Here is a 12,356-nt window from a genome sequence, read left to right as displayed (position 1 = left end):
TTATATCAGCGTATGGTTTATATCAGCTTATGGTTTATATCAGTTTATGGTTTATATCAGCGTATGGTTTATATCAGCTTATGGTTTATATCAGCTTATGGTTTATATCAGCTTATGGTTTATATCAGCTTATGGTTTATATGGTTTATATCAGTTTATGGTTTATATCAGCTTATGGTTTATATCAGCGTATGGTTTATATCAGCTTATGGTTTATATCAGTTTATATCAGCTTATGGTTTATATCAGCGTATGGTTTATATCAGCGTATGGTTTATATCAGCGTATGGTTTATATCAGCGTATGGTTTATATCAGCTTATGGTTTATATCAGCGTATGGTTTATATCAGCGTATGGTTTATATCAGCGTATGGTTTATATCAGCTTATGGTTTATATCAGCTTATGGTTTATATCAGTTTATGGTTTATATCAGCTTATGGTTTATATCAGCTTATGGTTTATATCAGCGTATGGTTTATATCAGCGTATGGTTTATATCAGCTTATGGTTTATATCAGGTATATATCAGCGTATGGTTTATATCAGCTTATGGTTTATATCAGGTATATATCAGCGTATGGTTTATATCAGCTTATGGTTTATATCAGTATGGTTTATATCATCTTATGGTTTATATCAGCGTATGGTTTATATCAGCTTATGGTTTATATCAGCGTATGGTTTATATCAGCTTATGGTTTATATCAGCGTATGGTTTATATCAGTGTATGGTTTATATCAGCTTATGGTTTATATCAGTTTATGGTTTATATCAGCGTATGGTTTATATCAGCGTATGGTTTATATCAGCGTATGGTTTATATCAGCTAATGGTTTATATCAGCTTATGGTTTATATCAGCGTATGGTTTATATCAGGTTTATATCAGCGTATGGTTTATATCAGCGTATGGTTTATATCAGCGTATGGTTTATATCAGCTAATGGTTTATATCAGCTTATGGTTTATATCAGCGTATGGTTTATATCAGCGTATGGTTTATATCAGCTTATGGTTTATATCAGCGTATGGTTTATATCAGCTTATGGTTTATATCAGCGTATGGTTTATATCAGCGTATGGTTTATATCAGCGTATGGTTTATATCAGGTTTATATCAGCGTATGGTTTATATCAGCGTATGGTTTATATCAGCGTATGGTTTATATCAGCGTATGGTTTATATCAGCTTATGGTTTATATCAGCTTATGGTTTATATCAGCGTATGGTTTATATCAGCGTATGGTTTATATCAGCTTATGGTTTATATCAGCTTATGGTTTATATCAGTTTATGGTTTATATCAGCTTATGGTTTATATCAGCTTATGGTTTATATCAGCTTATGGTTTATATCAGCGTATGGTTTATATCATGGTTTATATATGGTTTATATCAGCGTATGGTTTATATCAGCGTATGGTTTATATCAGCGTATGGTTTATATCAGCTTATGGTTTATATCAGCGTATGGTTTATATCAGCGTATGGTTTATATCAGCGTATGGTTTATATCAGCTTATGGTTTATATCAGCGTATGGTTTATATCAGGTTTATATCAGCGTATGGTTTATATCAGCTAATGGTTTATGTCAGCTTATGGTTTATATCAGCGTATGGTTTATATCAGGTTTATATCAGCGTATGGTTTATATCAGGTTTATATCAGCGTATGGTTTATATCAGCGTATGGTTTATATCAGCGTATGGTTTATATCAGCTTATGGTTTATATCAGCGTATGGTTTATATGGTTTATATCAGCGTATGGTTTATATCAGCGTATGGTTTATATCAGCGTATGGTTTATATCAGCTTATGGTTTATATCAGCTTATGGTTTATATCAGCGTATGGTTTATATCAGCGTATGGTTTATATCAGCTTATGGTTTATATCAGCTTATGGTTTATATCAGCTTATGGTTTATATCAGCGTATGGTTTATATCAGCGTATGGTTTATATCAGCGTATGGTTTATATCAGCTTATGGTTTATATCAGGTTTATATCAGCGTATGGTTTATATCAGCGTATGGTTTATATCAGCGTATGGTTTATATCAGCGTATGGTTTATATCAGCTTATGGTTTATATCAGCTTATGGTTTATATCAGCGTATGGTTTATATCAGCGTATGGTTTATATCAGCTTATGGTTTATATCAGCTTATGGTTTATATCAGCTTATGGTTTATATCAGCGTATGGTTTATATCAGCTTATGGTTTATATCAGTTTATGGTTTATATCAGCTTATGGTTTATATCAGCTTATGGTTTATATCAGCTTATGGTTTATATCAGCGTATGGTTTATATCAGGTTTATATCAGCTTATGGTTTATATCAGTTTATGGTTTATATCAGCTTATGGTTTATATCAGCGTATGGTTTATATCAGCGTATGGTTTATATCAGCTAATGGTTTATATCAGCTTATGGTTTATATCAGCGTATGGTTTATATCAGGTTTATATCAGCGTATGGTTTATATCAGCTAATGGTTTATATCAGCTTATGGTTTATATCAGCGTATGGTTTATATCAGGTTTATATCAGCGTATGGTTTATATCAGGTTTATATCAGCGTATGGTTTATATCATGGTTTATATCAGCGTATGGTTTATATCAGCTTATGGTTTATATCAGCTTATGGTTTATATCAGCTTATGGTTTATATCAGCTTATGGTTTATATCAGTTTATGGTTTATATCAGCGTATGGTTTATATCAGCGTATGGTTTATATCAGCTTATGGTTTATATCAGCTTATGGTTTATATCAGCTTATGGTTTATATCAGGTATGGTTTATATCAGCGTATGGTTTATATCAGCGTATGGTTTATATCAGCGTATGGTTTATATCAGCTAATGGTTTATATCAGCTTATGGTTTATATCAGCGTATGGTTTATATCAGCTTATGGTTTATATCAGGTTTATATCAGCGTATGGTTTATATCAGCGTATGGTTTATATCAGCGTATGGTTTATATCAGCGTATGGTTTATATCAGCTTATGGTTTATATCAGCTTATGGTTTATATCAGCGTATGGTTTATATCAGCGTATGGTTTATATCAGCTTATGGTTTATATCAGCTTATGGTTTATATCAGCTTATGGTTTATATCAGCGTATGGTTTATATCAGCTTATGGTTTATATCAGTTTATGGTTTATATCAGCTTATGGTTTATATCAGCTTATGGTTTATATCAGCTTATGGTTTATATCAGCTTATGGTTTATATCAGGTTTATATCAGCTTATGGTTTATATCAGCGTATGGTTTATATCAGCGTATGGTTTATATCAGCGTATGGTTTATATCAGCTTATGGTTTATATCAGCGTATGGTTTATATCAGCGTATGGTTTATATCAGCTTATGGTTTATATCAGCTTATGGTTTATATCAGCGTATGGTTTATATCAGCGTATGGTTTATATCAGCTAATGGTTTATATCAGCTTATGGTTTATATCAGCGTATGGTTTATATCAGGTTTATATCAGCGTATGGTTTATATCAGGTTTATATCAGCGTATGGTTTATATCAGCGTATGGTTTATATCAGCTAATGGTTTATATCAGCTTATGGTTTATATCATGGTTTATATGGTTTATATCAGCGTATGGTTTATATCAGCTTATGGTTTATATCAGCTTATGGTTTATATCAGCTTATGGTTTATATCAGCTTATGGTTTGGTATGGTTTATATCAGTTTATGGTTTATATCAGCTTATGGTTTATATCAGCGTATGGTTTATATCAGCTTATGGTTTATATCAGCGTATGGTTTATATCAGCTTATGGTTTATATCAGGTTTATATCAGCGTATGGTTTATATCAGCTTATGGTTTATATCAGCTTATGGTTTATATCAGCTTATGGTTTATATCAGCTTATGGTTTATATCAGCGTATGGTTTATATCAGCGTATGGTTTATATCAGCTTATGGTTTATATCAGCGTATGGTTTATATCAGCTTATGGTTTATATCAGCTTATGGTTTATATCAGCTTATGGTTTATATCAGCTTATGGTTTATATCAGCTTATGGTTTATATCAGCTTATGGTTTATATCAGTTTATGGTTTATATCAGCTTATGGTTTATATCAGCTTATGGTTTATATCAGCTTATGGTTTATATCAGCGTATGGTTTATATCAGGTTTATATCAGCTTATGGTTTATATCAGCGTATGGTTTATATCAGCGTATGGTTTATATCAGCTTATGGTTTATATCAGCTTATGGTTTATATCAGCGTATGGTTTATATCAGCGTATGGTTTATATCAGCTTATGGTTTATATCAGCGTATGGTTTATATCAGCTTATGGTTTATATCAGCTTATGGTTTATATCAGCGTATGGTTTATATCAGCTTATGGTTTATATCAGCTTATGGTTTATATCAGCGTATGGTTTATATCAGGTTTATATCAGCGTATGGTTTATATCAGGTTTATATCAGCGTATGGTTTATATCAGCGTATGGTTTATATCAGCGTATGGTTTATATCAGCTTATGGTTTATATCAGCGTATGGTTTATATCAGCTTATGGTTTATATCAGCGTATGGTTTATATCAGCTTATGGTTTATATCAGCGTATGGTTTATATCAGCGTATGGTTTATATCAGCTTATGGTTTATATCAGCTTATGGTTTATATCAGCGTATGGTTTATATCAGCTTATGGTTTATATCAGCGTATGGTTTATATCAGCGTATGGTTTATATCAGCGTATGGTTTATATCAGCTTATGGTTTATATCAGCGTATGGTTTATATCAGCTTATGGTTTATATCAGCTTATGGTTTATATCAGCTTATGGTTTATATCAGCTTATGGTTTATATCAGCTTATGGTTTATATCAGCGTATGGTTTATATCAGCTTATGGTTTATATCAGGCGTATGGTTTATATCAGCGTATGGTTTATATCAGCGTATGGTTTATATCAGCTTATGGTTTATATCAGCGTATGGTTTATATCAGCGTATGGTTTATATCAGCGTATGGTTTATATCAGCTTATGGTTTATATCAGCTTATGGTTTATATCAGCTTATGGTTTATATCAGCTTATGGTTTATATCAGCGTATGGTTTATATCAGCTTATGGTTTATATCAGCATAGTTTATATCAGCTTATGGTTTATATCAGCTTATGGTTTATATCAGCTTATGGTTTATATCAGCGTATGGTTTATATCAGCTTATGGTTTATATCAGCTTATGGTTTATATGGTTTATATCAGCGTATGGTTTATATCAGCTTATGGTTTATTATGGTTTATATCAGCTTATGGTTTATATCAGCGTATGGTTTATATCAGTTTATGGTTTATATCAGGTTATGGTTTATATCAGCGTATGGTTTATATCAGCTTATGGTTTATATCAGCGTATGGTTTATATCAGCTTATGGTTTATATCAGGTTTATATCAGCGTATGGTTTATATCAGCTTATGGTTTATATCAGCGTATGGTTTATATCAGCTTATGGTTTATATCAGCTTATGGTTTATATCAGCGTATGGTTTATATCAGCTTATGGTTTATATCAGGTTTATATCAGCTTATGGTTTATATCAGCTTATGGTTTATATCAGCGTATGGTTTATATCAGCTTATGGTTTATATCAGCTTATGGTTTATATCAGCGTATGGTTTATATCAGCGTATGGTTTATATCAGCTTATGGTTTATATCAGCTTATGGTTTATATCAGCGTATGGTTTATATCAGCTTATGGTTTATATCAGCTTATGGTTTATATCAGCTTATGGTTTATATCAGCTTATGGTTTATATCAGCTTATGGTTTATATCAGCTTATGGTTTATATCAGTTTATGGTTTATATCAGCGTATGGTTTATATCAGCATATGGTTTATATCAGCTTATGGTTTATATCAGCTTATGGTTTATATCAGCATATGGTTTATATCAGCTTATGGTTTATATCAGCTTATGGTTTATATCAGCTTATGGTTTATATCAGCTTATGGTTTATATCAGCTTATGGTTTATATCAGCGTATGGTTTATATCAGCTTATGGTTTATATCAGCGTATGGTTTATATCAGCGTATGGTTTATATCAGCGTATGGTTTATATCAGCGTATGGTTTATATCAGGTTTATAGCGTATGGTTTATATCTTATGGTTTATATCAGCATATGGTTTATATCAGCTTATGGTTTATATCAGCTTATGGTTTATATCAGCGTATGGTTTATATCAGCTTATGGTTTATATCAGCTTATGGTTTATATCAGCATATGGTTTATATCAGCATATGGTTTATATCAGCTTATGGTTTATATCAGCTTATGGTTTATATCAGCTTATGGTTTATATCAGCTTATGGTTTATATCAGCATATGGTTTATATCAGCATATGGTTTATATATAGTTTATATTATGGTTTATATCAGCATATGGTTTATATCAGCGTATGGTTTATATCAGCATATGGTTTATATCAGCGTATGGTTTATATCAGCTTATGGTTTATATCAGCTTATGGTTTATATCAGCTTATGGTTTATATCAGCTTATGGTTTATATCAGCGTATGGTTTATATCAGGTTTATATCAGGTTTATATCAGCTTATGGTTTATATCAGCTTATGGTTTATATCATGGTTTATATCAGCATATGGTTTATATCAGCAGGTTTATATTATGGTTTATATCAGCTTATGGTTTATATCAGCTTATGGTTTATATCATGGTTTATATCATTATGGTTTATATCAGCTTATGGTTTATATCAGCATATGGTTTATATCAGCTTATGGTTTATATCAGCTTATGGTTTATATCAGCTTATGGTTTATATCAGCTTATGGTTTATATCAGCGTATGGTTTATATCAGCTTATGGTTTATATCAGCTTATGGTTTATATCAGCTTATGGTTTATATCAGCGTATGGTTTATATCAGCTTATGGTTTATATCAGCGTATGGTTTATATCAGCTATGGTTTATATATGGTTTATATCAGCTTATGGTTTATATCAGCGTATGGTTTATATCAGCTTATGGTTTATATCAGCTTATGGTTTATATCAGCTTATGGTTTATATCAGCTTATGGTTTATATCAGCTTATGGTTTATATCAGCTTATGGTTTATATCAGCTTATGGTTTATATCAGCTTATGGTTTATATCAGCGTATGGTTTATATCAGTTTATGGTTTATATCATGGTTTATATATGGTTTATATCAGCTTATGGTTTATATCAGCTTATGGTTTATATCAGCTTATGGTTTATATCAGTTTATGGTTTATATCAGCGTATGGTTTATATCAGGTTATGGTTTATATCAGGTTATGGTTTATATCAGCGTATGGTTTATATTACATTTACATTTAAGTCATTTAGCAGACGCTCTTATCCAGAGCGACTTACAAATTGGTGCATTCACCTTATGACATCCAGTGGAGCAGCCACTTTACAATAGTGGATCTAAATCTTTTAAGGGGGGGTGAGAAGGATTACTTTATCCTATCCTAGGTATTCCTTAAAGAGGTGGGGTTTCAGGTGTCTCCGGAAGGTGGTGATTGACTCCGCTGTCCTGGCGTCGTGAGGGAGTTTGTTCCACCATTGGGGGCCAGAACAGCGAACAGTTTTGACTGGGCTGAGCGGGAACTGTACTTCCTCAGTGGTAGGGAGGCGAGCAGGCCAGAGGTGGATGAACGCAGTGCCCTTGTTTGGGTGTAGGGCCTGATCAGAGCCTGGAGGTACTGAGGTGCCGTTCCCCTCACAGCTCCGTAGGCAAGCACCATGGTCTTGTAGCGGATGCGAGCTTCAACTGGAAGCCAGTGGAGAGAGCGGAGGAGCGGGGTGACGTGAGAGAACTTGGGAAGGTTGAACACCAAACGGGCTGCGGCGTTCTGGATGAGTTGTAGGGGTTTAATGGCACAGGCAGGGAGCCCAGCCAACAGCGAGTTGCAGTAATCCAGACGGGAGATGACAAGTGCCTGGATTAGGACCTGCGCCGCTTCCTGTGTGAGGCAGGGTCGTACTCTGTGGATGTTGTAGAGCATGAACCTACAGGAACGGGCCACCGCCTTGATGTTAGTTGAGAACGACAGGGTGTTGTCCAGGATCACGCCAAGGTTCTTAGCGCTCTGGGAGGAGGACACAGTGGAGTTGTCCTTCCCCGGGAGGAAGAGCAGCTCCGTCTTGCCGAGGTTCAGCTTGAGGTGGTGATCCGTCATCCACACTGATATGTCTGCCAGACATGCAGATATGCGATTCGCCACCTGGTCATCAGAAGGGGGAAAGGAGAAGATTAATTGTGTGTCGTCTGCATAGCAATGATAGGAGAGACCATGTGAGGTTATGACAGAGCCAAGTGACTTGGTGTATAGCGAGAATAGGAGAGGGCCTAGAACAGAGCCCTGGGGGACACCAGTGGTGAGAGCACGTGGTGAGGAGACGGATTCTCGCCACGCCACCTGGTAGGAGCGACCTGTCAGGTAGGACGCAATCCAAGCGTGGGCCGCGCCGGGAGATGCCCAACTCGGAGAGGGTGGAGAGGAGGATCTGATGGTTCACAGTATCGAAGGCAGCCGATAGGTCTAGAAGGATGAGAGCAGAGGAGAGAGAGTTAGCTTTAGCAGTGCGGAGCGCCTCCGTGATACAGAGAAGAGCAGTCTCAGTTGAATGACTAGTCTTGAAACCTGACTGATTTGGATCAAGAAGGTCATTCTGAGAGAGATAGCGGGAGAGCTGGCCAAGGACGGCACGTTCAAGGGTTTTGGAGAGAAAAGAAAGAAGGGATACTGGTCTGTAGTTGTTGACATCGGAGGGATCGAGTGTAGGTTTTTTCAGAAGGGGTGCAACTCTCGCTCTCTTGAAGACGGAAGGGACGTAGCCAGCGGTCAGGGATGAGTTGATGAGCGAGGTGAGGTAAGGGAGAAGGTCTCCGGAAATGATCTGGAGAAGAGAGGAGGGGATAGGGTCAAGCGGGCAGGTTGTTGGGCGGCCGGCCGTCACAAGACGCGAGATTTCATCTGGAGAGAGAGGGGAGAAAGAGGTCAGAGCACAGGGTAGGGCAGTGTGAGCAGAATCAGCGGTGTCGTTTGATTTAGCAAACGAGGATCGGATGTCGTCGACCTTCTTTTCAAAATGGTTGACGAAGTCATCTGCAGAGAGGGAGGAGGGGGGGGATTCAGGAGGGAGGAGAAGGTGGCAAAGAGCTTCCTAGGGTTAGAGGCAGATGCTTGGAATTTAGAGTGGTAGAAAGTGGCTTTAGCAGCAGCGACAGAAGAGGAAAATGTAGAGAGGAGGGAGTGAAAGGATGCCAGGTCCGCAGGGAGGCGAGTTTTCCTCCATTTCCGCTCGGCTGCCCGGAGCCCTGTTCTGTGAGCTCGCAATGAGTCGTCGAGCCACGGAGCGGGAGGGGAGGACCGAGCCGGCCTGGAGGATAGGGGACATAGAGAGTCAAAGGATGCAGAAAGGGAGGAGAGGAGGGTTGAGGAGGCAGAATCAGGAGATAGGTTGGAGAAGGTTTGAGCAGAGGGAAGAGATGATAGGATGGAAGAGGAGAGAGTAGCGGGGAAGAGAGAGCGAAGGTTGGGACGGCGCGATACCATCCGAGTAGGGGCAGTGTGGGAAGTGTTGGATGAGAGCGAGAGGGAAAAGGATACAAGGTAGTGGTCGGAGACTTGGAGGGGAGTTGCAATGAGGTTAGTGGAAGAACAGCATCTAGTAAACATTTACATTACATTTAAGTCATTTAGCAGACGCTCTTATCCAGAGCGACTTACAAATTGGTGCATTCACCTTATGACATCCAGTGGAACAGTAGTGCATCTAAATCTTTTAAGGGGGGGGGGGTGAGAGGGAGAGGTCAAAAGAGGAGAGGAGTGGAAAGAAGGAGGCAGAGAGGAATGAGTCAAAGGTAGACGTGGGGAGGTTAAAGTCGCCCAGAACTGTGAGAGGTGAGCCGTCCTCAGGAAAGGAGCTTATCAAGGCATCAAGCTCATTGATGAACTCTCCGAGGGAACCTGGAGGGCGATAAATAATAAGGATGTTAAGCTTGAAAGGGCTGGTAACTGTGACAGCATGGAATTCAAAGGAGGCGATAGACAGATGGGTAAGGGGAGAAAGAGAGAATGACCACTTGCCACCACCCCGCTGACCAGAAGATCTCGGGGTGTGCGAGAACACGTGGGCGGACGAAGAGAAAGCAGGAGGAGTAGCAGTGTTATCTGTGGTGATCCATGTTTCCGTCAGTGCCAAGAAGTCGAGGGACTGGAGGGAGGCATAGGCTGAGATGAACTCTGCCTTGTTGGCCGCAGATCGGCAGTTCCAGAGGCTACCGGAGACCTGGAACTCCACGTGGGTCGTGCACGCTGGGACCACCAGATTAGGGTGGTCGCGGCCACGCGGTGTGGAGCGTTTGTATGGTCTGTGCAGAGAGGAGAGAACAGGGATAGACAGACACATAGTTGACAGGCTACAGAAGAGGCTACGCTAATGCAAAGGAGATTGGAATGACAAGTGGACTACACGTCTCGAATGTTCAGAAAGTTGAGCTTACGTAGCAAGAATCTTATTGACTAAAATGATTAAAAATGATACAGTACTGCTGAAGTAGGCTAGCTGGCAGTGGCTGCGTTGTTGATTCGGGGGCTAGCTGGCTAGCTAGCAGTGTTGATTACGTTACGTTGCCTTAAAAGAACGACAATAGCTGGCTAGGTAACCTAGAAAATCGCTCTAGACTACACAATTATCTTTGATACAGAGACGGTTATGTAGCTAGCTATGTAGCTAGCTACGATCAAACAAATCAAACCGTTGTACTGTAATGAAATGAAATGAAAATGTGATACTACCTGTGGAGCGAGGCGGAATGCGACCGGGTTGTTGAGTTCTAATCGGTAGACGTTGGCTAGCTGTTGGCTAGCTAGCAGTGTCTCCTACGTTAAGGACGACAAATAGCTGGCTAGCTAACCTCGGTAAATTAAGATAATCACTCTAAAAACTACACACTCTAAACTACACAATTATCTTGGATACGAAGACAGCAAAGACAACTATGTAGCTAGCTAACTCTACACTAATCAAGTCGTTCAGTTGAGGGTAATAGTTTCTACAGTGCTGCTATTCTTATTGACTAAAATGATTAAAAATGATACAGTACTGCTGAAGTAGGCTAGCTGGCAGTGGCTGCGTTGTTGACTTTGTAGGCTAGCTGGCAGTGGCTGCGTTGTTGATTCAGGGGCTAGCTGGCTAGCTAGCAGTGTTGATTACGTTACGTTGCGTTAAAAGAACGACAATAGCTGTCTAGGTAAACTAGAAAATCGCTCTAGACTACACAATTATCTACACAATTATCTACACAATTATCTTTGATACAGAGACGGCTATGTAGCTAGCTATGTAGACGGTGGGCGTTAGCTAGCTGGCTAGCTGCTGGGCAGATAGCAGTGTAGGCTACGTTAGGACGACGAAATACGATAATTACGCAATTATCTTTGATACAAAGACGGCTATGTAGCTAGCTAAGAAGAAATTGCTAAGATTAGCTTATGGTTAGCTTATGGTTTATATCAGCGTATGGTTTATATCAGTTTATGGTTTATATCAGCATATGGCTTATGTCAGCTTATGGTTTGTATTAGCATATGGTTTGTATTAGCATATGGTTTGTATTAGCATATGGCTTATATCAGCTTATGGTTTATATCAGCGTATGGCTTATATGAGTGTAGATTGGTCTATGTACAGTTGTTAGTGTTTAGTTTCTACCAGTGTGTAGTTTTTGAAAATGTGCAAAACTAGCAGAATGGCTATTTCACTTGTAGAATGGTTACAGTATATTGATGCCCTCCCTCCCTCCCCTCTCCAGATGTACATCCAGACCACCACCCTGACTATCTCGCTCAGCCTCAGCGCCTCTGTCTCTCTGGGGATGTTGTACATGCCCAAGGTCTACGTCATCATCTTCCACCCTGAGCAGAACATCCCCAAGCGTAAACGCAGCTTCAAGGCCATCGTCACCGCCGCCGCCATGTCAGGCAAGCTGCAGAAGGGGGGCGACAGACCCAACGGAGAGGTCAAGACGGAGCTGTGTGAGAGCATGGAGACCAATAGTGAGTAAGAACACACCTTTACTAACCTATACATAATACACTTATATATCTAATGATATATTGTATACACTTATACTAACAGTATGCATATATACATCTACACCAGGGTACCCCAACTGCCGGCCCGTGGGCTGAATGGTTTTATTTGTCTCCCCAAGTTTAAAAAAAATAATAATAATAAAGTGTTTGTTGAAATTTCATTGTTGGACATAAAAGAC

At 38.4% G+C, this 12,356-nt stretch overlaps 1 protein-coding gene across 1 annotated transcript in view; it reads left to right on the top strand.

The window, feature by feature from the left end:
• Positions 1 to 12,356, top strand: part of LOC115121707 (metabotropic glutamate receptor 8-like) — a 334,747-nt gene that overhangs the window by 320,268 nt on the left and 2,123 nt on the right. The window contains 1 exon segment of the mRNA XM_065021713.1: positions 11,895 to 12,142. Within this exon segment, the coding sequence (XP_064877785.1) occupies positions 11,895 to 12,142 (248 nt within the window).

Source organism: Oncorhynchus nerka, linkage group LG8, assembly GCF_034236695.1.
Source record: "Oncorhynchus nerka isolate Pitt River linkage group LG8, Oner_Uvic_2.0, whole genome shotgun sequence".
Classification (NCBI taxonomy): Eukaryota; Metazoa; Chordata; class Actinopteri; order Salmoniformes; family Salmonidae; genus Oncorhynchus; species Oncorhynchus nerka.
Note: the sequence above shows the minus strand (reverse complement) of the source record. Positions and strands in the feature narration are given on the sequence as shown.